This window comes from Ambystoma mexicanum, chromosome 7q, assembly GCF_040938575.1.
Source record: "Ambystoma mexicanum isolate Mex_15411 chromosome 7q, UKY_AmexF1_1, whole genome shotgun sequence".
NCBI lineage: Eukaryota > Metazoa > Chordata > Amphibia > Caudata > Ambystomatidae > Ambystoma > Ambystoma mexicanum.
This window is the reverse complement of record NC_090941.1, coordinates 1,088,695,883-1,088,723,351: the sequence shown is the minus strand read 5'-3', so window position 1 is coordinate 1,088,723,351 and position 27,469 is coordinate 1,088,695,883. Positions and strand designations below refer to the sequence as shown.

Sequence of the window (27,469 nt, the reverse complement as noted above, 5' to 3'; positions counted from 1 at the left end):
TGTCAGCCCACACTCACTGCTCAGCTGCGCTGCGTCGGAGGCGTTGGACATGGTGCACTTTGCCCTAGAGGTGTACCAGGTGGACATAGATCAACTACTAGTCAAGTTTTCTGGCATCTTTCAAGGGGTGGGCAAGCTGAAGGCTCCCCCAGTGCGTCTTCACATTGATGACACCATCCGGCCCACCGCCCTCAAACACAGACGAATTCCGTTCCATCTCCGGGAGCAAGTTGAGAAGGAACTCCAACTGCTTGTCGAAATGGACATCATAGAGAGGATGGAGGGGCCGACGCCCTGGGTATCACCCATTGTAGTGGCGCCAAAGCCGAAACAGCCAGGTGTTGTCCGCATCTGTGTGGACATGCGTCTCCTGAACGCTGCCATCAAACGGGAAAGGCACATAACACCAACGCTCAATGACATTGTGGAAGAACTACAAGGGGCCAGAGTATTCTCGAAGTTGGACCTGAGGTCGGGCTACCACCAACTGGAGCTCCACCCAGATTCGAGATATATTACGACATTTACCACACACGAGGGTCTCTATCAGTTTAAACGCCTGAGTTTTGGCATTTCATCTGCAGCGGAAGTCTTTCAGGGGAGCGCTGGCTGGCCTGAAAGGGGTACTCAATATGAGTGATGACATTCTGGTTTTTGCTGAGTCCATGGCCGAGCATATGAAGAGACTGGAGTCCACTTTGCGGAGGTTGAGTGAGCTGGGCCTTACGTTGCACCGTAAAAAGTGCAAGTTTTTCAAAGACAGGATTGATTTTTTTTGGCTTCATCTTCCATGCCAGCGGTGTTTCACCAGACCTGGAAAAAGTCAAAGACATCCGCGAGGCGGCGGCGCCCCAGTCCCTCACGGAGGTGCATAGTTTCCTGGGGATGGTTAACTACTGTGGGCGGTTCAACGAGGTACTGGCGTCCCTATCCGAGCCTCTCAAAGCACTGACTAAGAATGAGGCCACTTGGGTGTGGGACAAGAGAGAGCAGGAGGCCTTCCAAGAGATCAAAAGAGCCCTGTCGGATCATGACACAATGGCGTATTTTGACCCCACCGCAGAATCAGAGATTGTGGTGGATGCCAGCCCGGTGGGACTGGGCACTGTTCTTATGCAAGCTGACACTAGAGGTGACATGCGCCCCATCGCATACGCGAGTAAGGCCCTCACGGACACCGAGAGACGCTACTCGCAGATCGAGAGGGAGGCGTTGGCCATCCTTTGGGGCTGCCGGCATTTCCGTCTGTATATTCTTGGCAAGCCTGTAACGGTCGTAACGGACCACAAGCTGCTTCTGCCCATCCTAGCGGGTGTATCGTTAAAGCCCCCCCCAAGGATATTGCACAGGATGCTTGCACTCATCGAGTACAGGGTCCAGCTGACATACCGACCAGGAACTAATAATCCTGCGGATTACCTCTCCCGCCACCCGAACTACGAGCGGGCAGAGGGTCCCAGCGAGATGGTGGATTGCCAGGAGTTGGTGCACAACATTGTGGAAGGCGCAATGCCTGTGGCGCTGTTCAGGGTAGTAGTGGCCGAGGAATCGTCGAAGGACAAAGTTTTTCGAATCATCCAGGCCGCGGTGAGAAGCGGCGATTGGAAAGAGGTGCTCCAGAACAACGACAGGCGGGAAGCGAGAGCTTAAAAGGACCTTCAGGCACTCTGGAGGGTGAAGGACGAAGTCTCGGTATCGGACGACGGTCTAATGCTGCGGGGAAAGCAGATTGTCATTCCACAGGCCCTGAGGAATCGCGTCCTAGAACTGGCACATACGGGACATCAAGGGGTCGCCAAGACGAAGGCGTGGCTGAGACCCAAAGTATGGTTCCCCGATCTGGAAAGCCTAGTGGAATTGTACGTGAAGGTGTGGCTCGGCCCATCAGCTCCATGGAAAGGAGTGAGAGTCTGTGGGGCACCGTCCACGCCGATTTTGGATCGACGAGGAGGGGCATGTACTTTTTGGCGGTGGTTGACCAATGGTCGAGGTATCTGGAAATGGAGGTGGTGGAGTCAACAGCGACCGATCACACCATCAGGGCTTTGGACAAAATGTTCACTACTCATGGTTTTCCCGAACTTCTGTGCTCGGACAATGGGCCTCCATTCAGGGGGAGCCAGTTTGCCCAGTACTTGAAGGAAAAAGGCATCCAACACCGGAAAGTCTCACCCCTCTGGCCTCGGGCAAATGGCGAGGCCGAAAGACTTATGAGGACCCTTAACAAAGTGTTCAGAATATCGGCATATGGAGGGGAGGACCTACGGCAGAAATTTGTCGAGTTCTTGAGGGAATACAGAACTACGAATACAGTCCACAGGCGTTGCCCCAGCCGAAGTTTGTTTGGACGCTGTCCGAGAGGTTTGATCCCAGAGATTGAGGGCCGAGAGCCCAGGGTTATCGACAACGAGAAAGTCCGTGAGGAGCGAGCTGCACGCAATGCGAAGGAGAGTGCGAGGAAGGGTTTGCAAGAGAAGGAGGTGGCTGTCGGGGATTCTGTGTTAGTGCGGGATCGTAGACCTGAAGGGAAATTGTCACTACCGTACGAACCTCAGTCGTGGACTGTCACCCATGTCAAGGGGACCATGGTCACTGTGGCCAACGAGCGAGGGACAGTCACCCGCAACCGGTCCTTTTTCAAAAAAGTGGATGTCCCATGTGCAGAAGCTGATCCGGATGAAGGAGCCTCATCAGAATCTGCGGCCGAGAACCCCGTGGCTGATGCGCCACTGGACGTACTGCCACGGGTGGATAGCCCCGCTGTGGCCCCACGGAGCAGCAGCCGATATCCGGTGCGTTATGATCGCAGATTGCCTACTCGTCTCAAGGACTACGTCCTGGACTCAGGAGACTGAACCGACATTCAAGTCAGGTCAGCGACCCACGTTGGGTCTATCTCTAGTTACCATGTTTAAGGTGTTGATGCCAGTTTTGTGTTGGTTAAAGAAAAAAATGGATGTGACGTCTTATGGTGAAAGTACGCATGCGCGAGTCTCGTTTTGGGCCGTGCATGCGCCTGCGCATTGGCAATAAAGACAGTCCGTGCTGCAGTTGCTGCCGGGACCCTGGAAAGCACAGACGTATGTCTCCGGTCTCAGTGATTGTGTTCGTGTGTGTGCAAGTACAGGGCGGCCCGAGGCACGGGCTCGCCCATCACAATGAGGAAGGACTTCCTTGATGCTGTGTAGGAGACACACCCCCTCTTCGCTACTGCTCGCACTCAAGTGGGTACTGGATTCAAGTGTCCTCTGTTTATATTCTTTTTAACTTCGGATCGCGTTGAGCGATTCCCTTCTTTAGCACATCAAACGGAATACAAAGCGCAATGGCGCAACGTCTTTTCTCTAATAAAGTAAATAAATATTTCTTCATTCGTCTTCAGTAGGCCCACACATAACGGCCACTTTCCTTTTCGTCCGCTTCATTTTCCTGGCAACCCACGACAGACACAAAAACAGATTTTACTAGAAGAAAGAACTCTAGCCCCCTACATTGCTTCCCTGATTGGTATAGAAGACTGTCAATCATCCTCCCCCACAGTGGCTTCACAGTCTTAACCCTTTATAGAGCTGTCTAGCCTGACAGAGAATGATTGGACATTGACACACTCGGTTTCCAAAGCAGAATTATCACACACCTCCTCAGAGGTATTCTACCTTTTCTCATTTTCCCCCAAACACTCTCTAGACACAACAACTGCAACATCCTCTCTCTCAATCTTCCTACTTCCACTCTCCAGTGGCTACAATTCATCCAGAACAGAACCGGAGGACTTATCCTTGGCCTCAAGCCCACGGAGCACATCTCAACGCCACTGAAATCCCTTTGCTGGCTCCCTGTGGCTGCTAGGATCAAGTTCAAGAACCTATGCATAATCCACAAGGCTTTCTGGAGCCTGGGCCTGCACTATCTACAGCGCTCTCTTACTAAATACTCTCCTCCTAGAGACCTCTGCTCGTCCTCCTCCAACTCTTTGGGGGTGAGCCACTTTCACAAACAGAAATTTGGGGGTAGATCTTTATCCTCTGCAGGTGGCTTCCTCTCAAAGAGCCTCCCTGCATCCCTCCACCTTGAGCCAGAGTTCCTTAAGTTCTGGAAACTCCTCAAGACCTTCCTCTTCTCTTCCTCCTTCTCTCTCCATCTCACCTGCTAAACACCTCTCTTTTTTCACTCCTCCCTCACTCCTCCTTTAATTCTTAAATCTGTTCAGTCTCACTAACTGGTCGCATGGTTCACAATCAGAGCCTCATAGATCCCAGGCTCTGCTGCCAGTCTAGCACTTGCCTCCGGCCTCTGTACTATGTTCAGACTACTGCACTTTCAGCATACGCGTCACAAGAGGTGTAACCTCTCTGCACTTAACCCAGGGCCCTGCTGTACTGGGCGCACTTACCCTCCATCCCTCGCATGTCCGCCTGTACACTGCAGGACCCAAATTTACTTGGACTAGTAAGTTCTATCTTGTCCCCCCTTTGTCTTCCCTCCCTAGTCTGGTTGCACCTGTAATACTTCATACACTTACACTAGGAGAAATGCTGTCAGGCCTAGTACGCTAGTTACCTTTTGTTGATCATTCAGAACTTCAAGGCCTATGAATGACTACTGTATCCCCTTGTTCCCTTCCCACCTGGAAGCACTTTGAAACACTTTACCTGTGTATATGCATGTATAAATAAACAATAAATAAATTACATAAATAGCTAAACTATTGAAGTTAAAAACAAAACATGAATGGAGGTCGGGCAAGAATGTGGGAAAAGGTGCAATTGTCAAATGAGAATTGTACAGAAAGGAATTTGTATATAGCCCTGAGTCACAGATGGCTTTAAGAATTCAAGGATGCAGTTCAACAGTTCAGGGGTTTGGTTGTCAAATTCCAAAACTTGGTTGGTTGCAGAAAGGCCAGACTAATTGTCTATCCCTCGTCCTCCTGTGGGCTCCCTCTGCCCTAATGCGCAGCCGGTCGGCAGTCAAGCCGAGTGATCTTTAATGACTACAATCTATGGCTTTCCTATAGTTCACATGAGGGCCTAAAGGTGGTACCCTTATCTATTTTACTACCGCTGGGACTTCTCCAAGGAACCCCAACTCTGATAAATTGGATGATATACTATTCCAGATGTGTTTTTGTTTCTCTCTGTCCTCTCTGTGGTAAGTCAGAATCAGGAGACAGACAAGGAGACCTGATCTGTAGATGTTTTATTCGCTCTGAAAACTCCTAATCTTCCCCTAGCTCTGTGATACTAAGTCCTACTCGATACAAATGAAGGTCAAAAAGGGTGCTTGTTAGCTTCATTGGCTTCTAACCTCTCCCCTTTGTTTCTCTTTACCATCGGCCCTTGCCTAAGTTCACAGGTCAAAAACATGTAGTTTGTGTACGGCGTGAGTGCTATTCCAGGGTTCCAACCGGGTCTCTATGGTTCCCTGGTTCTCCTTGAAACTTGAGTGTCTCACAGACCTCCTCCCTTCAGGGAGACTTTTACCTTTCCCCTTCCTGTAGTCAGTGGCTCTTTCCGCTCTTCCTTGCCCACTCTGGGGTTCGATCTTGCTCATTTCGCACTTTGAACCTTTTGGTTCTTTGACCCACACCTTGCTTCTCTCTGTCTCCTTTCCGCACTCTGGGGCTTCTCTCTGTTTCTTCCCCACATCACAGCCTCCTACTTTGGCCCTGCGACCCACTTCTCGTTCCTCAGAAACCACAGCGTACCTGTATTTGATGAGCAGTGCTCCCTGGGTAGGTCTATGTAAGCAGACTGCCCCTTGTCTCATCACAGGTCTGCTTATTCCACTGCACAAATGGAGTATGCGAGAGTGGGCATGTTCTCCTGGTTCCCGCGTGCTCGGTGCAGGTCCTTGTGGGAGGTTCCTCCTCCGGGCTCTGTATGGGCCTGTTGAGATACCCTGTTCTCGCTCAGGCTGCCAGAGCCCACGGATCTGGGCCGCATCACACTGTCCTGGTCGACAGATGCAACGCTGCGTCAGCCGTTTTGTCTCTCTGTGCATCGCTCCTAGAATCTCTCTTCTCAATGGGCGCTGTGGGGCAGTTAAATTCTGAGGGCTAAGTGGATACTCCTTCCTGATTGGTTCCTCACCTGATGTGACTCCGGGAGGCTGGTTTGTCTGCCTTTCTGCTGTCTTCCCTAAAGAGGATGAAATGAAGTTAGGGTCTGAATCCAAGCTAGCCATTGTTAAAGGGTTTTCACACACATTAGTTCCTGCATAGCCCATAAAGATGTTAGACGCTGGTGGAAGGGGTGATGACTTAAGTCTCTCTCTGGGGGTTCTCTGTCCCCTAAGGAGTAGTCACCTCCAGAGGGATCCCACTTACTCTGTCCCCTGGAGGGTGATAAGCATAGCGGACTCACCTCGCTAGTCCCAAAGGGGCTGGCTCCCGCTTGGGGAGAGGTGACAAACTCCCTGTACTTTCCCCTTCTCCTATATTTCTAGTGCACCACCTACTCCCATTTCTCTCTCCTGTCTCCCCTCTCTCCCTCTAGATCCCATGTTCTTCCATCTTCTTTCTCTCTAGTTCCAGATAACCCCTCCTCCCTCTCGTTTTCTGTCTCCTATTCCTACTTCCCAAATGTCTCTCCAATCGTCTGCACGCTCCTCTGCTCTCTCTCTCTCTTTCCTGCTGCTCCCTCCTATTGTCTCTGCCTTTCTATCTCTCTAACCCCACTCTATCCTGCCTCATCTCTTGCTCCCTCATGTTACTCCATCATATTTTCTCCACCTCTGTCCCTCTGATCTTTCTCTCTCCCCCTCTCTGTCCCTACTGCTACTCCCTCTTATTCTCTAACCTCCCCCTCTACACCAGTTTCCTCTCCCTTTCATTCTCACTTCCAATGTCTCTCTCTCTCTCTCTCTCTCTCTCTCTATCTATCTCTCTCTCAGTTCAATATGTGTCTTCACCCTCTATGCTCTTTCTCTTTTCTCTACCACACATCTCTCTCTCTACTTCATTCAGTCTCACACTCACTCTCCAACAGCCAGTCCACTCTCTCACGCTTGGTACCACTCTCTCTCACACTCAATACCTTAACTGCTCTTTTTCCTAATATCTCCACCAACTCCTCAGCTCTCCAACTTCACCCCACCATCTGGTCTCTCGGCCAACAATTCCCCTTCCTGACCTCACCCGTACAACCTTCACCATTGCTTGTGATTGAGGGTCTCGCATATCAGGGTTTTCCTCCTCTACTGCTTCCTCCCACTTTCCATCAGTCCCTACTGTCACCTGACCGCTTTGGTCAATCTACCCCTTTCCGGGGGTTGAAGTGGGCGGGAGCGGTAGGGAGCGTTGCTCCTATCCTTTTTATTTCTACGTTTTACTTTAAAACTAAACCGTTCCGCAATGGTTTACTTTTAAAATCAAAGCGTAAGAAGTTGTTTAAACTTGCACTTTAGTGCACTCCACTGATCCTTCCCTCAAATAGCAGGTGTGTTTGTTTAGGGGTGTGTATTGTGTGTGGGAGGGGGCGTGGTGATGAGGTTTGTGGGGAGTGGGTGCAGGCCAGCAGGGAAGCTAGTTCCACTATTCCTTTTCGTACACTTCGACCACTGCCCCTTTCTATTCCCGGAAGGCTGCGTTACACTGACCCATGATTTCCAAAGTCCGATTTGGCCCCACCCCCTTTTCACTTTCAGGCATTTTCATCCCTTCCGTGGCTAGCTCAGGTTGGCATCCACGGCGCGTGCCCCATTCCGGCAGCCCCAGGAATGCAGTGTTCACGTGTGCAGCTTGGATGGTGTCGGAGGAGCCAGACCTGCGTCCGGCCTTCCGGTCTCCACTCACAGATATTTTTCCTGCTAACGAACAGGTTTTCTGGAGCCAGCAGTTCTGCAAGAAATTAAAACAAATTCATGCCATACGCAGGGGAGTTGCTAGGTCTGGAAAAGACCCGGGGCTAAGCTGGTGTCGGTACTGTTGGGACTGGGGGCTAGCTAGTCTTTTGGCTGTAGCTCCTGAGATTCCATCCAGGGCTACAACCAAAAGACCAGGGGCTATAGCCCCTTTAGCCCCCCCTAGCAACGCCCCTGGCCATACAAGATGCTGGAAGGCGTGGTGCGACGGACAGTGGTACAGTTTTTAATAGTACGCCAATTCATTCAGGGGGTTCAGAAACTGAGGTCTCCCCAAATCTCTCCCTCCACCTCTGGGCTAAGATTGGCTCTGGCACGCGCCATGTAGGCCATCTAGCCCATCTAGCCCAGGTTGGCAGTAGTCCCCGTTGCCCAGACATCATCAAGCCCCTCACCGGGTCACACCTGTAAATCATATGGTATCTTACTGGGATTTATACTGAGCACTGCTACTATTTGCATGGCCCTCAAGTGCTAGTATGCAAAGAAGTCTGCAACCCTCAAATTAAACAAAGGATAAAACTCTGATTTGTGTAAAAAAGTCCTAATACAATTATGCATTAAAAGTATCATTTATTGGGATTATCCATTTTTTAAAAGAACACAAATTTGGAGAAAAAAAGGTGTATACCATGTAAAAAATGATTGCACCGTGTATAATCTTGATTGTGCGCACTTATTATAATGTACCATAGACACGCTAATATCATCTAACTGCCCTTCTAGCAATGAGCGTATAAAGGGTCCTAGCCACCCCAGATACCCCGGATACCATATGCAGTGTCAAACCTATCATATATGCACTATTTCTGATTTTGTCTTACTAACAAACTGGTAATGAGGACTGCAGATTTATAATTTTGGTTCCATCCATGGATAGTGTTTCTGGCTTCACTTACCTGCCTGACTTCCTCACAAAATATGGTGAAAGTCCATGCGTACAGAAGGTACTCCCTCCACGAGGGACTCGCGTGGAAATCCATCATCAGCACGTAGGCGAAGAGCCACAAGAAACCAATGTATGAAATCACGTTCCAGTAGAAAATCACCACAGGGGCCTGGAAGAACTCTTCTAGGCGCTTGCAACGCCCTTTTTCTTTGCATTCGTCCTCTTCTTTTCTAGAATATGAACAGATAAACATAGTCTCGCATTACATTTTTATCAGGATGACAAACACACAATAAAATGGTCAAATCTACGCGATATGGCTCCTTCATGCACAGCTCCGAAATGCTTTCCTTGAAACCACATTCTCTGAAAGCAGGTCGGCCATAAGTAACCATATGCAATGCCCTTAGTCCTGTGCCCAGGACCCTGGCACACTGTCCTCTGGGCATGTCTGCAGGCCATGCCCAGTGGAAGCAAAGGAGGGCTTAGAGATGCTAGGGGAATGGCCTTATTAAGAACATACAAATTCAGTGAGCTCACCCTCGTCCCTTTTTGCATCTAGTGTTTGCTCATGTTGTTTGTCCTGTCTTTTTTTCTGTTGTGTGTTTGTGAATTGTGGTGTTTGTGTTTAAGGTGAGGTTGGAATATTATGTAATGCGGGAATTCCGAGCGCCTTACTGCATAACTGTCCTGGGCCTCCATTGTATCCTATATCTACTATCGAGGCGCCACTGTCGATCTAGCGCAACCACGCACCCGTATTTCCATCTGGCCATGTGAGTAAACTGTCACTCCGCAATACCCAACATATTGCCTTATGTGTAATCTGCTAAATTGCATCTGCCTGAGCCATTTGACTGCTGTGCATGCCCTCTATGGAACCCTATTAACACAGATGCTCATGGCCCAGTGTGCTACGTGTAGCGCCTTAGTGTCGTTTAGCGACCATCATGCCATTGTATTGCACTGTATTGTTGCACCCTCGTCCTTTAGTAGGACATCAGTCCGCATATTACACTCTGGTACACATTGTGATTTCTGTTCTTAAGTGCCCCTGCATCCTATCGTGACATCAAATCTAGGCGCTCCAGCAAGAGCTCGTAGGTTACCTGGGCTTTGCTTGCTAAGATGCACAATGTAACACCTTATCTGCTACGTCTTTCCCTCTTATGCTGCCTCGCTCCTCACCTGCCCGCTTACACAAGTGTTTAACAGTGGCAAGTGTTTGTTTATCTATAGAGCCCAATATCTGTATGGATCATGGATGCTAACTGACCTATTTGATTTGCTGTGCCTTTATGGTCACTAGCAGACCACATTTTGACTCTGTTGTGTCTTATGGTCACTAGCAGACCACATCTTGTCTGTGTTGTGCCTTATGGTCACTAGTAGACCACATTTTGACTGTGTTGTGCCTTATGGTCACTAGCAGACCACATCCTGACTGTGTTGTGCCTTATGGTCACTAGTTAACATTAACGTGCCTCATGCTATGCCTTGCCTAATGTTGTTGACCACATCACGTTAGACACTCCCTAGTTCTACCCACTTATCTGTTCCATTTAGCGGTAACGGAATCCCCTACATTTGACACTACACTATCCTTGACACTGGGATTGGAAGGATGCTAAACTTAGCAATACTGTTCTGTACCATGGCTACTGCCATACAGGTGGACTCCAGCAGCCAAGAATACACTGGCCAGTCACCAGTACCTACCTTAGACCTTAGCCTACTAACCTTTACAAATATTGTGCAACCTAATCTCTCCATATTCAACAAGGCCCGAGAGACAATACCTTACGCCTCCTTACCATGCGCCACGCCCAATAGAAACAACAGACTTTGCGCTAGACTAGCTAAATTATATGAACCACTGAGAAGAGCCCTTCCGGTCACCAACCTCAAAACCAACTACAAACTTAACTTACAACCACCTAGCCACTCTAAGTTGCCTCTTCCAATGGCCATCTTGAACGCGAATACCCCTCATTTCAACAACCATAAGCCTAAAGTTTGCAATATCTCTGACAAACTTACCCGAGTCAACAAAACACCTGAGGCCCTCGCTCTCAAAGGAGCGCTTCTCAGCGCAAGATCACTAGTCGCACACACCACCGATATTGCCGACTTAATCACTGAAGGAAACCTGGATTTCCTCGCAATTACAGAAACTTGGCTCCATAATGCAGCAGGACCTGCTCTTATGCTAGCTATCCCTGATGGCTACACCATAGTCAGACAAGACCGTGATAATGCCAGAGGTGGCGGTATTGCTATTATCCCTAAAACTGCTCTTTGCCTCAGACTAGTCCCTACCTATCTATCACAATCATGTGAAACACTCACTGCCAAAATTCAGATAAATAACTCGCAATCCCTTACTATACACCTTATATATAGACCACCTGGCCCTCTTGGTACCTTTGAGGAAGACCTGCAGAATATAATTATGAATAACCTTAAACCCACCACGCACCTACTCCTATTAGGTGTCTTTAACCTAGGCTTTAATGACCAAATAGATAAAAACGCAATGGAAATAGCCAATACGATCAAAGCATTAGGCCTTACCCAAAAAGTCAATAAACCCACTGACCTTAAAGGGAGAATTTTGGACTGGATAGTGGACCTTAACTGTTCAGCCACTATTTCATCCATCCTGCCATTAGCATGGACAGACCACTTTCTGATCTCCTTTCACCTATCCACTATAAGACCTACTCCACTGGCCCAACCACTAGCGCCACCATGCTCAACCAGAAGTAAAAAAAGTATCTCGGTAGAGAAAGTTATCCCTGCCATTCTGCCCACACTTAACGCACTACCTGAAAATCTTGACCCTAGTAGCCTAGTTCAGGAATTTAACAATATTATGCTTACCACACTGGATAAAATTGCCCCTATCAAACTTAGGCCTAGCAAACCAATAGCCCATTTAAACAAATAGTTCACTCCACAACTTAAAGACCTCCGCACCTTAAAGAATAAAAGTGAAACCAATTGGAGACTTTGCCCCTCCAGCGAGAACAAAGCCAAATTAACCTCACTTTCCTCACACTACAAGAAGGAAATCTGCCAGGCAGAACACAATTCATACGACGAGCGTATTGCTAACTCAAATTCAAGTATGAAAGAACTCTTTTGCATACTCAAAGAATTAGAGTCACCCATTATTATTCCTGATGTCTGCACTAAGGACAAATCCTGGTGTACAGACATCCAACATACCTTAGCGAATAAAATTGACACACTCCAGAATAAAATTCAACAAAAAAAAGAAGTTCTGAATTTACAGCACTCGCCTAACACTCTCCTGCCTAACGAGTCACCATCGGCTCGTAATATGACCTTCCATTTTTCTAAAATGTCTACCTTAGAGGTAGAAAAAATCATCCTATCTTTGAAGCCCTCAAACTGTAAAGGCGATATTTGCCCAGCACAGCTAATAAAAGATGCTGCCAGAGAACTCTCCCCATTCATAACTAAACTGATAAATGCCTCATTTGCTACAGGTACTATACCTGCTAACCAATAATCCTGGGTGCTACCCCTCCTCAAGAAACAGACACTAGATCCTCTTATTCCCACGAACTACCGGCCCATTACCACAGTCCCATTTCTACTAAAAATATTGGATAAAGCCGCTTACATTCGAATTCAAAAATACTTGGAATTGCGTAAACTACTAGGCAACAGACAATCTGGTTTCCGCCCACTACACGGAACAGAGACAGCCCTAATCGACCTAAAGTCCCAAATAGACAAGCTGAGAGACAAAGGAAGGACAGTACTCTTGCTCCTACTTGACCTCTCTGCCGCATTTGATCTGGTCAACCACAAGGTCTTATGCCGGCACCTTGATTTTGCAGCTCACTTCTCTACGGGTGCCATCAAATGGATTGAGTCCTTCCTGAGTGAGAGAACCATGAGAGTCTTCTCCCCCTCAGCAGCTGCCAACCCTACACCCATCCTATGTGGTGTTCCCCAAGGGTCCTGCGTCTCGCCCACCCTTTACAACATCTTCACTAAGCCACTGTTCGTCGATCTGGACAAGCTGGGTATCACCTACACTAACTATGCAGATGATACTCAGATTCTCCTCCCACTTTCTGGGGATTACGGTACGGACATGGGTTTAGTGAACAAAGTTTACCTTATCATCCAAGCATGGATGGCCACTCATGGCCTGTGCTTGAGCGATAAGACTGAATTTATAATTCTGGGCTCGCAGGCGAATATCAAAAAACTAGGCCAAGAATATTCATCATTCAATATTGATGGTAACACCATCAAAGTCTCCAGGGAAGTAAAAACCCTTGGATTCTACTTGGACTCTACACTGTCCTTTGATAAACAGGTCAAATCCCTTACCTCTGCCACGGCCTACACCTGCAAATTACTCAGAGCTGGTAAACCGTTCCTCTCTGACAATAGTTGTCTGATCCTGGCTAGAGCTCTAATACTCTCCAGAATCGACTACTGCAATGCCCTCTACAGTGGTGCCAACAAATCTACCATTCAAAAGCTCCAAACACTACAGAATAACGCCCTAAGAGCAGCCTTAGGCATAAATAAGAAAACTCACATCTTCTCCTTGAGACGTCAACATAAATGGCTATCCACATCTAACAAAATACTACTAAAAACGCTTTCCTTGACACATAAAGCTCTTAATAACGCAGCCCCCAGCTACCTCATAGATAAACTCCAGAGAAGAACTTCTCTCAGACCTACTAGAACTTGGAATACTAATTGTCTGACTATTCCTAAATATAAGCTCACCACCATTGGGGGTAACAGCTTCACTGTTAAGGCAGCTAAAAGTTGGAACTCATTGCCTCAGGAGCTGAGAGCAGACCAACCCTACTTACATTTTAGGAAGAATTTAATAAAACATATCACTGCTACGGATCCTTAGTCTCCCACCACCCTCAGAGGACTTGCCCACTTCCCTAGTGACTTGGTCATTCTGCAGCAACAGCGGACTACTATACTAATTTTGACTTTTGCATTAATTTCTGAAGACCTTGCGCATTGTGATCCACTCGGGAGCTTAGTATCCTGCAAAGGGCCCCACGTGGCACATTTATCCTCTGTACAGTGTCTACTGATTATTTATGTCATTGGTTATTCTTTCTTTGTCTTATTTTGTACATTGTATATATCCTGTATTCATGTAAAAAACTGTATATCTTGCTATTATGTACATTTTTGTAACCTGTGTATACGCAACCTTGTAAGTCTTGCATCTCCATATAACTGCGCCCTTTTACTCACAAGTCTGGTGTGCTTAACAAATGAATAAACAAACAAACAAACAAACAAACAATATGAGGTGGTTTGATTTGATTTTATCGGCGCTGTGAAGTTAAATCACTGCATTGTGTGCATGCAAATATGCTCCATTACAAAAAGACAAGTGCCCCAAAAGTGCAGTCAGGGTTTATTTAATGTTTAATTTAATGTGTTGCACGGCTATAAGGGTGGGGTCCAAGCTTTAATATTGAAATGTTTGATTGTGTGAGTGTCTGATTGATTTTGTGCATGTCTGATTGATTTCATGATAATTATGTGTTTATTTATATTGCACCTTAATCCAAAGTGCTTTACAGAGCAAATACGTACATACAATATCACCCAACCGAAATTGGTACTCATTTATTGCCCTCAGAAGGATGAAAGGCTGAGTTGGCCTTTGCTGGAATTCGAAACTGCAACCTGCAGATCACTCTCAGATCGCAGCAGCGAGCGCTCAACCCGCTGAGCTATCTTACCGGCTTAATGAGTGTCTAATTGATTGTGTGAGTATCTGATTGATTGTGCGAGTATCTGATTGATTGAGTGTCTGTTTGTATAGCAGTGCTATAAACACTAGACACTTAACAAAATCCTTTACACATTTTCAACTTCTTCCAAAGCATTGAGGTTAAAATCTCATAAACTACACATACACACACGCACAAATAGAATATGGCACTGTCAACATCTATGTGCTATCCTAGCCGACATGCATAACCACAGAGCATTCTAAGTAAACTATACATTTTCAAACACGTCATTAAAAATGTTTAGTTAAAAATGCACAGCTTGTCTCAGAAAGGGCCCGTCTCATGGCATGAGTCAGAAAGGTTAGAAAAATACAAAAACAATACATTAAGGTATTGAAATACCCCCGAAACTCACCTTTTTGCTAATGTTGAAATAAAACTCTGAATAAACAGCAGGCCCAGCTACCAATTAAAAGGCTCTGCAGTGGTTCTCTCAGTGTCCACAGACCAACAATCAAATTCAGCTCAGAAGCAAGGCACCTCACAGAGTTACAATCAAGTGTCCCAGGTCAATTAGCCAGTGTCTGCAGGGGTGCATCAATCCAGGGCTCTGACATTCTCGTCAACAGTACCCCATGCAGGAGTCAGACCTCCCTTTTAAGGGGTGAAAGCTCAATGTTGTTTCATTATCAATAATGCACAGATTTGTGCATTTCTGTTTAGTTTGCAGAAATTGTTTTTTTGTATCAACAAAATCCAGCATATTATTTCCTGCATACTTCTTCCTTTATGTTTTAGCAAGATCTGAAACAAAACTCACCCCTGCAGATGTATCCTGGAACCATCAGGATCGGCGTTTCTTGCATTTGGACTGATGGGAAAGGTTTCCAGTCCACAACGTAACCTATCAGGGGTGACAACTAAATTAAAGGAGTGGAATTTTCTAATTAAAACTCGCTCAACATCAAGATCACCATGGATCTATAAACATCTGCCACCACCAGAGCAACACTCTCTCTTTACCTCCTGGTGAGCCACTATCACAACCAGTGGTGAAACAGGTGCAGAGGACTGGACACCATCAATTATCTAATACTAATACTAATACTAGGACTAATACTGCACACTTACAACAAGTGCAAGGAGGAGTAAATACTATAATAATTGAGCACAATAGGATTCTTTGAGCGCATTAAGAACTCTGTATAATTATCCAAGATGAATTAAGGATCTTCAATAAAAGAAACTTTATTATAAACCTCATCACTTCAGTCTGAAGGACTTTCATTATTTACTCTTTTTTGCCTACCTACCGGATATACTTGTGGGTTTGCATATAAGCAAGCACAGGGATTTGACTGCACCTCTTCACCTAAACTACCTTAACTATTAGGCAGACAAAATAGGAGGAGTCAGCCAGTGACATCTTACAAATCTAGTTTTGTTTTCTCACCACGGGATTGCTAGATGCCGTCAACCACCCTTTAAAAACGTCTTCCTGGGACTAATGCCATTTTTCTTATCAACAGAAGCACAGCATTCTATTTCCTGCATATTGGGCAAGAATTAGCGAGTGTCACCTTAGCTTGTAAATAGTTAGCTTCCTGTATCCTTATAACAGCATCTAAAATTAAGTTCCTGACTGCATCTACTTCCTGTGCCGGCCTTCAGTCATAGGTTAAAAATAGCCTTACTAACTACCATTGTTTTTAGTTTGTAAACATGTATTCACATGGGTGGCTTTATTAATACACCTGGCACAAACACCCTGTATTCCGGCGAGCTAAATATAAAACCCATCTGTGCTTTCTGCTGATGTGGATAGAATGCCGCTCTGTGTGTCAGCACATTCCTAGGATTTCGCTGGCCTTAAATATAAAATCCCCTCGCAGAGTGGATTCACGGCTATTTGGTTGGTAGCAGAAGTACACTTTTATACCACACACGAGATGCTGTAGACCCCTTAGAAGCAATCATTTTACTTTTGTACGGGCTCAGGGAAGCACACTTTACTTATAAAGTAAACTGCTTTCTATTATTGACACTCTGTACCAAAGCCAGTTCATATAAGATTGGTACACAATTTTATATCAAAATTGATATAAAAAATGTTTGATATGGAAATGTTCAGGGAAGTTTATATAAAAAATGTAAATGAATATTTTATATAAAAATATTAATTTTAGATATATATATATATATATATAAATATTAGCCTAAATATTAATTTGTGTATACATTTCTATAACAAATATGATTTTCAATATTATTTTATATACATTTTTATATCCCAAAATATGATTTTATTATATTGATTAATCTAAATGTGTATATCCAAAAATATTTGTTCTATTTTTACATACATTTTTATATCAAAAAGATATAAAACTTGTTTGATATCATTTTCCGCTTCCTAAAAAGTTTATATAGACATTATTGGGGTTCAGTAAAATTGCTATCGAAAACTTTGGGGGCTTATCAATTTGATATAAAATGTATATCTGCTTCCTATCAATGTGGGGCAGAACCCCACTGTGATGTTAGCAACTTGTCACTCTGCAAAACCCTAGATTCACAGTCCCTGTCTTCAGAGCTCATTTCGCTCTAGGCGCTCGACCAAGCAACATCGTCTAGTGCTACTCCCATCTTTATATAGATTTTATATAAAATGTATATTAGCATATCAAAACTAATATAAATTAGAAAACACTCCCTATAAAAATATACATTTGATATAAATTCGATAAACTTTTTTGATATCCTTTTTATATCAAATGTATTTAAAGTTTATATCAAAGCACATCAAAAGGGGATGGGTCTAAGACCGGAAACAGGAGTCGTGTCCACGTGTCAAAACGTAACATGAGACAAAAGGGGGATCCCTCGACTGCTACTCAAGTTAATGGAGGGGGCAAATACCGAAATTAGACCTCTAAAGTCAATTTTTTCTGTCCAAGAAGGCAGAATTGCTAGAAGTACAGATGAAAAATATAAATTCTAAGTTTGGGAAATGTTTGTTAACGCTTGGTTTTAAAATTTTATAAGGGGAAAGTCATCCAAAAATGATCGATGGATTAGATTATGGTTAACAATCCCAAGAAAGTCAAATTAAGGCTAATGCTATGTGACTGCATAGCCACAGATGATTTACTGAGGAATCATAAACTGAATGAACACTTAAGTGCATTTCAGAAAAGAGCTGGTCAGCCAGAACCCTATGTGATGAAATGTCCTGATAGGGAGTACCATCATTTGTACATGCGATGTAGATTTAGCGTGTTAGTCACTAACAACATGTTGTTCATAGGAAATAGGCTTCTGAGACATGTGGCAATCTGCAGATTTGGTCAAACTCAAGATACGAAGGAAGATCTGCAGCATCTATTGTTGCATTGTCCAGCTCTAATGCCTCAAGGTATTTTATTGTTTGGTAAATTGGTGTATGATTTGGCACGTATTAACATAGGAAACCATTGGCTATATATATCGGTGCGAGAGTCTGTGTCCCTAATAATTGCTGTGATTAGATTGTTAAAGATGTGTGAGATAAGTTAAAATATGTTACTACAGTATGGCTTCTATCCATTTATGCATTTTAAATCTGGAAATTGAAAGCATTAAGTTGTGGTTTGAACATGCTTTGTCTAATTGTAAAGGTTTGATATAAACTAAAAACAATTAAGAATTAAATGAAAAATATATGAAACCTGGGGACTCACCCGATGTAGGGATTTCAGTGTCCCCCATTATATTCTCCCCTCTACTAGCCATGAGTTAGCAATTTCTTTAGTTTGTTATAATACATTCTGTAAGTGTTTAACTACAGAACTTAGCAGACTCTGACATGTTACCACGTTTGTGAAGTTCTGTAAGTGTCCTTCTTGCGGCCAATACCTGAAAAACGTATTGCACACTTACAGGGTCTTAGCATGTTCACAATGGAAACATATCCTCCTGGTGCACAGGCAACTTACAGCTTATCAACAACCTCAAGCATTTTCATGATGGTGGTAAAACAGGGTAGGGTAGAACATGATGGTGGTAAAACAGGGTAGAACAAGAGACCTATTATTAGCCGGAGTATAGCTCAGGAGCATTGTGTTTGTTTTGGAAGCAACGCAATGCAGAGCAACACAGGTTTGAATCCCAGTCCAGCGCTTAGAGACTGGAATCCGGTAATTAGCGACTTACAAAAGCTAATTAACTAATAAAATAACATCATAGCTCCAGTCATCCAGGAACGGTGCAATAGCATTGCAACAAGAGTGCTCCTCAAGAGGGAAACAGAATTAATTAAGGGCAGGCCATTTCCTATTCCGCAGATCCCTCACGTGCTTGTGCAGGATAAGATACCATTGGCAGGAGTGACGTACAACTGCACAAGTGCAAACAACATTTCCACAGGCGCAATAGCGTTGGCATCAGTGCAAATACGAATGTAATTGTAGCTGCACAAACAGAGTTAACGCATGTCCAAATTGTGCATGCAACTGTATGCTAGTCGAGTCCTAGGACAGCAGGCAGTGATACAGAAACATGGGGCGTCATTTTGTAGTCCCCATAATCATTAAAATGAAGCATAAAAGCAGGGGGTATTCTCTTTACGCTTCAATTTAACGATCTGGCAGAATTTGAAGGCGGATATAAGTTTCTGTGCTGCTCTTTCGCTCCTCTTTCAAATTGTACTATCGCATCCAATCCGTATGGAGTTGATTCTTATGCGTTGCATAATGGGAATCAGCAGCATAAAATCCTTGATATGATATGTCATTTATAATGTGGCTGTACACAAGTGTTTCTTGTGTAAGAAGAGCCTTGTGTAAGGCTTGTATGCTGCTGTATCCGTCAAGGCTTATTTCCGTCCACTTGCATTTCCCCCACCTCCCTTCCTCTCCACCATACAAATGCCCCAGCATTTGTTCAGGCATGCATTTTCATGCCGGCGCAAATGCCGGCTTTTTGCACCAACAAAAACCAGGCGGACTTCATAGGGATCCATTGTAAATGCTGCCTGCCATGAGTACATGGAGGGCAGCATTACTTCATTTGCATGGCACAGTGCAAATGTGCAGGGCAAAAGGTGGCATACGCGCTTGTACACCGCATTTTGCCCTGCACTTCTTCGTTCCACCATGCAAATGGCGAAAATGTGTCCGTGGGGAACCGCTTACACTGCTCCCCATCGTCAAATGACATGCTCCAATAAATGGAGTTCCATGTATTTTCAAGTTGACGGAAACACCTAAGGATTCCTATGGAATCTTCCTGATTTTTGCATCTGATAAAGGCTAGAGGATTCCATAGCTACAAGGAATGAAAAGACTGACCAAGTGGTGCCATAGTGGTTGCTATAGACTTTTATTAAATAAATGAAGCCTAACTATCGCTAGCTCTGAGAGGGTTTCTCTACCTAAACAAAAGAAACTCAGGTGCTCCTCAGAAAGTCTGGTGAGTCAGAAAAAAAGGCAATGTCCGGTCAAAAAGGCTCCTATCTATCATTGTCCCTACAGCAAAACACCATAAAGTCCAGCTACTGTTCGCAATCCAGGAGAAGGACTCCCTTCTCCTTGATGTAAAGCGTCCAAACGCCCGTCGGGTTGTTCAAAGCAAATGTTCCACAAATGTTCTGGGTTCTCTGTGACCCAATAAAAATTAAACAGTCCCATAATGTGCTCATGGGGCACAGTTCTCAACAAGGTTTTTAACTCTCTTAGGGAGGCTTTCATAACCTCTAGGTTTTGTACAACACTGGATCTGGCCACACTGGGACGATGAAGCTATTCCTGGAGTCGCTCAAAACTCTACAGCACCACGCTTATGTGGAACTGGCCTGGGACTTGTACCACAAAGTGGTCTACTGCTCTGTGGCTTACAGTCTTGTAACTTCCCAGCCCTGTCCCAGACTTGTACGCAATCCTGTTACCTTTACCTTCTCCTGGGGAACTCTTCATCGGTTTCACCAGGGGACACAGCTCCACACTTCTTAGTTCAACGTTTTCCATCAGTAGTCCTCCGTGTCTCGCATCTCTCCAGCTCAAGTTATTGTGGACCACCTCGGCATAGCCATTGGACCCCTAGGTCCCACCGAGACAGGTTACGCCTTTTCCACTGTCTCTCGCTATCTCCGGATAGTCACCTACAAGGATCTGCTGTAGGCTACGTTAGGCAATAACAGCACCATTGTCGGACCACACGGTACACCCACTACACGTTGCACCACCACCTCTCAGTCTCAGCAGATTTATCAGGCCAGTTCCCAAATGACTCACAAGACACTTCTCTGGTGTCTGGCTATTTCCCTTCTCAACCTTCAAGACGAGCCTTGCTGCAATCTCCCGAAGCCCTGCGCCAGATTTCCAGGCTTCGATGCGGCCAGCTCGGTCGTCTAATTCTCCCTCGGGTTTTATCGCAGCTTCCCAAAACCACACGGGCCAATGGCGGACGGGTCAGCAGATGACGAAGGAACAAAGTCCCTCTTTGCTGATCAGTTTAAATAGCGGCGACGGCCCCAGCGTAACGTCCTTCCAATGGGACAGCAGCTGTTCTAGCTTTTGACCCCCTTTGAATGCTTCTTTGTCCCAGTATATTTGTCATCAGATGGGTTCGATATTTCACAATAACACAGTTTCGGAGGTGATCTTATGTTGGTAAGATGTGTGCGTTATAGTCAGCCTCCATGCTGGGATTTCACATGTTTTGTGCCTCCCAATTTAGTCCTTATCCGCAGGAGAGGAGTCACTTCCCATGAGATCCTCCTGCATGTTACCACCCCTAGGTGGACTACTGGTTAGCAGCATCACCTCCCTAGCCTCATGGGAAGGCATGCTCCCCTGGGGAGAAGTGACGCTATCTGAAGGATCGTCATAGAATCCATTGTTCCATTATAAATGCTGTCAGCAAAGCATTATTTGCAGGCGGTATTTACCTTTTTCCAAAAATGAATTGGAAAAGTGAAGAGGAAAGGCTGTTTTACTCTTCACATTTCCTCTCCGTTTTGAAAATGGCAAAAAGTGCATGCCATACGACATCTAAACAGACACGTTCCCCTTCTGTGGAATTTAGGAGGGCTGTAAAATGACCCTCCTTACACACACACTTAAATTAAGACAGTTTTAATACTGTTCAAAGCCATGTTAGATGGGAAATTTCAATCACATGCACATGTCATCTTGTAGCGCTGCGAATATTACCTGAAGGTGACCAGCCCAGCGAATATCAACGGGAAACACAGCATACACAGGAGGACTTGAATGAAACCATTGTCAACAGACAGGTTCCCCCACCAGAACTGTGTGAGTGACATCTGTGAAGAGCAAACGGGAAAGAGCTAATTAAACTGACATCACAGTGTTTGCATGAAAAGTATTGTATGATGTGGATTTTAGTATTAAGCATATTATGTTCAACCTACATGTTATTTTCATGGGAGAGCAAACATATTTTAGAACATTAATAGTTTTTTCACTGAAATGGTAATTTTAGTTGGGCCGAAAAATGCTTAAATGGATCCTCCACATTTCTTCGGTTCCAGCCCATTTGTGAATGGGTTTTATAGATGGAGTGGGGCTTTGACAGAATGCCATCCTGTGAGGTCAGCATAGCTTGTGAGTTTAGAACATAACATGATACAGGTAATTCTGTTTCTGAAAGGGAGGCCTGTTAATCAGGCCATCTTTCATAATACTCCATGCTGTAATCATAGTACAAATGTGTGCCTTTGCTGTGACCTTCTCCTGAAATCTCTATCAACTGCTCTGCTGTGGCAGCAGGGTGGACTAAACGGTCAGATGTTCATTCCTGACATATGCTGAAACACAAAGTTCTAATAGACATATGTAGCTTATTTAATCATCTACACCTCTTGTTCATAAAATAATAATTGTGTAATCCAGGTGCCTGGAGACACAGTAAACTGCTAATATAAGCCATGTCTAGTTAATACATAGTAGCTGCGAAGGTTACATAATTATATAACTACAGCATTTAAATGTCATAATACTGTCAGCTTGGTCTCATGACAGGGCTCGATTTGCATTAGCTGTGTGGCCCAGGTACACCCACAACAACCATGTTGGCCCTGGCCAGGAAGCTGCCATTTGGACCCCCCATTAAGGCTAATATCTTCCTCATGTCGCAGGAATCCTCACTGGGCGGTCCCCTGTGAACCAGTGCTTCAAAGACAGCCCTTACATGATAACGGATTTTTCACATGAGGGAGATGGTCACTTGTGTCCTTTTGAAGTAGGCATACCGGGAAAATATGATTAGGTTAGAGTAGCCCAGAGGGGAGGTTTAGCCCAAGGGAGGGGTTCTACCATTTTTGATTCTGGTAGGGCTCCCTCAACTTCCTGCCCCATCTCCACTTCCTGTGGACAAAGCACTCTGGGTACTCCATAAGACAAAGGGCACTTGTTACAGAAGCCTGGATTGGGGTCCTGACAACAGGCTTACTTTGAACCAATCGCCTGTTGCAATTTGCCACTTACAAGGGAAGCCCTGCGCTCAGTTAATTCATCTTTAGACTAAAAGACAAGACAGATTCACCTGAAACTGTGTTTGAGATAGAATTTATTCCAGAGTCCTCTGTCAGAGAAGTGGAAACAGAAGGCTCCAAGGAAGAAGAAACCTCTCCTCCTTTCACATTACAAGTCCCCGTTTGGGTTCAAACTGCTGCCTGGGCAATGTCTACAGCATCGGAGGCACTGCTACACAGGAGCCTGCCACAGGAGGTGACATGATCCCTTGCAAATACCCTCTAATAAACCTTGCTGATTGGAAAGGATTGCAGAAGAAGGGACTACCTTTCTCCCTGTGACCATGGACTTGGGCCCACCAAAATGATAGAACCAAGAAATAAGCCATTGGGTTCCCCCTTCAATCCCGAACTGCGTTGATGCTGTTTTGGGCACCTATGATATCATCCATGTTCTATAGGCGCATGTTCTATAGGAAACCATGTACAACCTCAATGCAAATTGTTTATGCATCTCCAAGTTTTGCTTGATGCCAATCTTCTGTCAACTCTGCATCTGAGACCTTGCATCTGTGTCTTCTAGTGTCCGCAACTCGACACTGCCTGCCTGGTTACCAGCTTATTCCAGCTTCAAACCATATCCGGCACAGTGCACCAGATTTTTGCTGAGCCAACCGAGCCTGCTCGCTGCTGAAAGTCAGTCTTCACTTCTCCACACCGAGCTGTTAAGTCTTCCAGCGGTGCCAACTAGAGGCGTTGCTAGGGGGGTGGGCTAAAGGGCTATAGCCACAGGTCTATTGGTTGTAGCACCAGATTGAAGCTCAGGGGTTACAACCAAAAAGCTAGCCAGCACTGAGTCCTGATAGTCCCAACATTAGCATAGCCCCAGATCTTTTCCAGACCTAGCAACACCCCTGGCGCCAACCAAACATCATCTGCCTTCTCCAGCATCTTCGACCCACAAGTAGTTGCCACTGCTGAACAGCACTGCATCATTAGAACCTGTTGCTGTCACTCCTCGATTCGACCCAGGTCCAGTACTGAAAGCGCTCAGACTCCTGGTCTGATGCCAAAAAGCATGGCTCAATGCTGTTGACCCACCAAAGACAAAAACATAAGGCATATGAAGAGGTCCAGTCGCCTGGTGTGTCTTAAAAGACAATAGAGACTTTAAGTCCACTGCTCTACCTTCTTAAAGATATCATCACAAAGGTTGACACTTGAAACTTAAATCCATCGCCTGCTCAAGTACTTATCGTCCCAGAGTGCCCCTTTATTCCAAGGTCTGCCTTCTCTGTGTTCCCTTTGGGTGTGTCGCTTGTGTTTTAATTAGTGGTGTGCTTTGTACGTTTTGATTACATTTCCTATTTATTTAGAACCTGGTTGGACAGTCTTTTATTTTGATACCACTGTACTATTGTTGTTTGTGTTGCATGTGTGCCAGCACACACCACCTGAAGACTACAGCCTGACCTCGGCCCATGGTACCAAAAGAGGTGAAGGAGGTATAACTGTTGGCTGGGCCTGTTTCGCCATTATGACTACTGCTGGTTTAGTCGTAGTGCGGTGCCGAGTTGAATCTTGACACATCATCACAGGGGCAGAGTGATTGAAATCCTCTTCCTGCATTCCCCTCTCTGTGCAGGGAAACCGACAGCTCTTCCGGAGGCATCAGATTTTGACATGGGTTTTAGATTTGACTTGCTTTTTAAGACCTTGGAAAATTTGAATAAGTACAGAAGGATCAAGTGTAATAGTGTCTACCCCGTGTGTACATGCTGGCCACCATGTTGAATACCACTGTGCACACAGATGTTTACTTTGGTTGTCCAAAGACATTTTCCACCTGTGTAGGAGAGTGGCAAATGGACCTCCCTGGACCAATTCCAGATCTGGATCATGAACCATGAGACAAAGATTTGAGGATTCAGCCTGCAAGTATGGGGGAGCTGATAGTTTAATGCATCTTTTTCCTATTTCAACCTCGCATCCACCGGTGTTACAGACACCAGCGTACGCCTGCATGCCAATGTGCTTCAAAGCAACTCTACATCGCACTGCCCTCTCCTGGACAGGGCATGCAGGTGCAGGTACAGTGAATCCTGCTGAATGAAAAGGAGCCACCTAGTGGCAGAATGAAAAACAGCTGCTCTGAAGGCTGGGTCTCGCTGCATCAGAGATACATTGGGACTCCTTTTTCATGCGATGGCCATTTTGGTTGATAAAAAAAGAGTAGTAAGTGCTGTGTCCTGATCTGGGGGCACCCGAGCAGGACACAGAGCAGCCGTAGAGCAGCCCGCTGGGCCGATTGTACTGCATGATCACAGTACAGAACACTGCAGGGGGCACCTTGCTGGGGTCGGGAGCATCCAATGTTGTTACAGACACACAGTTCACATGGTCCTCGGCGCTGTGGTCACACAGGCCATGAGCACACAGCCAATACACCACACAAAAGGACACAGACGCAGGGTTGCCACTTTCCGGGTCTTCTGCTGCAGTGCCTGCACGTGCACACAGAGGTTCCTTTTGAGTCATGACTTGTTTTCTTAAACATGCAACACGCCCCAGTTAAAGGACCCACACTGTGACGTCTTGAGTTGTAGACACGCATGCGCGAGCCTCGTTGTGACCCGCGCATGCGCGGTTGTAATAAAGACGGTCTGTGCAGGCAGTTGCTGCCGGGACCTTGGAAAGCACAGACGTAGGTGCAGTCGGCTCAGTGATTGTGTGCATGCGTGTGTGTTAGTATGGGGCGGCCTGAGGCACGGGCAAGCCCATCACATTGGCGACAAGGACGGGTGTGAAAAGGGGGATATTCCGACACGCGCGAGCGTGTCAACGGTACATTTCTTCCTCGAACACGCAACAGACCCGACACGAGTGATGGCAGCCATTTGCATTTTTCACGCGTGAGGCAGTAGCGGCCCGCACGGATGCTCGTGCGCTGCCCATGTGCTGAAGAAGATCCAAATCTTCAATTTTTGGAACCCCTGTGGTTCTCCAGCCAGGAGGACCACAGAAACTACCAGGAAATGGGGGCTCTTCACGGTGGAGAGCTGGAGAGTCTCTTCAGACTACATTCTGGTGCTTGTGGCAGGTGCCAAGGCTGAGGCACAACAGGACATTTTTCAAGGTGTGTGTGTCTGTGTAAAATCAGGTTTGCGGCCTCCAGGACAGCGGGAGGTGCTTGTGCGGCCTGTGAAAACATGGCGGACAGCGACGGAGAAGCAACTGCGCCACCCACAGTGATGCTTCGGCAACAGGGCTCTTTGCTCCCAATCCAAGAATTTGACATCTCCGACCCACCCTCGAAACTCGGCCCAAAATGGCTCTTGTGGATCAAGAAATTAGATATGTATTTCACAGCCACCAGAGAGACCGATGACGATGCGAAAAGGGCCACTCTGCTATATTCAGCAGGCATAGACGTTCTACGCATATATGAGTCCCTGAACTTGCAGGTGGTGACGTATGCAGCTGTCAAAACGGCAATCCAGAACTATTTCATTCCGTTATCCAATGTTGACTTCGAGAGGTTCCTCTTTTGGAGAGAGAAGCAGCATCAGGACGAATCTCTCGACAAGTTTTGCGCACATCTGCGACAGATGGCAAGCACCTGCAGGTGGGACAACGAGGACAACATGATCCGCAATCAAGTAATACAAGGGTGCAGTTCTGGCAAACGTCGCAGGCAGATTCTGCGAGAACCAGGTATGACTCTAGCCCAAATATTGGACAGTGGCCGGGGGTATGAGCTTGCCGAGCGAGGGGTGCAAAGATGGATGCAGCTGTGCGCCCAGGCAAATGTGAAGAAGCGTTTGCAGTGGGGAGACAGGCCAAGTCAAATTTACGATGGAGCCAGAAGCGCCAGAAGGCGGCCCCTGCGCACGGTAGTGCGGCCATATCTCAATACTGTGGGTATGATTTGCCCCACTCCGAGGACTGTCCGGCCAAGACGAGAGTCTGTGGAAGGTGCAACAATCCTGGTCACTATGCCCGAATGTGTCGCGCAGCCAGCCCGGTAACCATGCCATGCACAGCGGGCCAGCAAGGGCGAGTGGAGGTGGCTTTCGGAGACAACGCAGCATTGCCACGCTGGAGCAGGACACTCAAAGACTCAACATCGCCGAGGAAGAAGAGGATGAGGAAGAGATCTTTTTCATTTCCAATCTTGCGACAGGGGCAAAGAAAAGGCGTCAACCTACGTGCATCGTGGACATTCAGGGTGCCCCCACGCAGATTCTGATTGACACTGGCGCATCTGTGTGCGTACTTGCCACTGACCACTACAAGGCCATCCCGGGCCCGCCGCAAATGGACATGTCCAAAGCCAAGATATTTACTTTTGGTGGCGACACAACGCTGCCCATTCAAGGTGTGTTCGTGGCACCGGTGACTCGGGGGGACAAAACCATCAAAGCAAGATTTTTCATCACTGACGTCAGCCCACACTCACTACTAAACTGTGCT

General features: G+C 46.1%; 1 protein-coding gene across 2 annotated transcripts in view; it reads right to left on the bottom strand.

Moving 5' to 3' along the window:
- LOC138528636 (transient receptor potential cation channel subfamily M member 2-like) overlaps positions 1-27,469 on the bottom strand; it is a 1,006,635-nt gene that overhangs the window by 359,835 nt on the left and 619,331 nt on the right. For both annotated transcript variants that reach the window (XM_069640452.1, XM_069640453.1), the window contains exons 14-15: positions 21,714-21,826; positions 8,763-8,982 (exon numbers count right to left, since the gene is read on the bottom strand). In XM_069640452.1, coding sequence (XP_069496553.1) covers positions 8,763-8,982; positions 21,714-21,826 — 333 coding nt within the window. The remainder of the gene's footprint in view (positions 1-8,762; positions 8,983-21,713; positions 21,827-27,469) is intronic.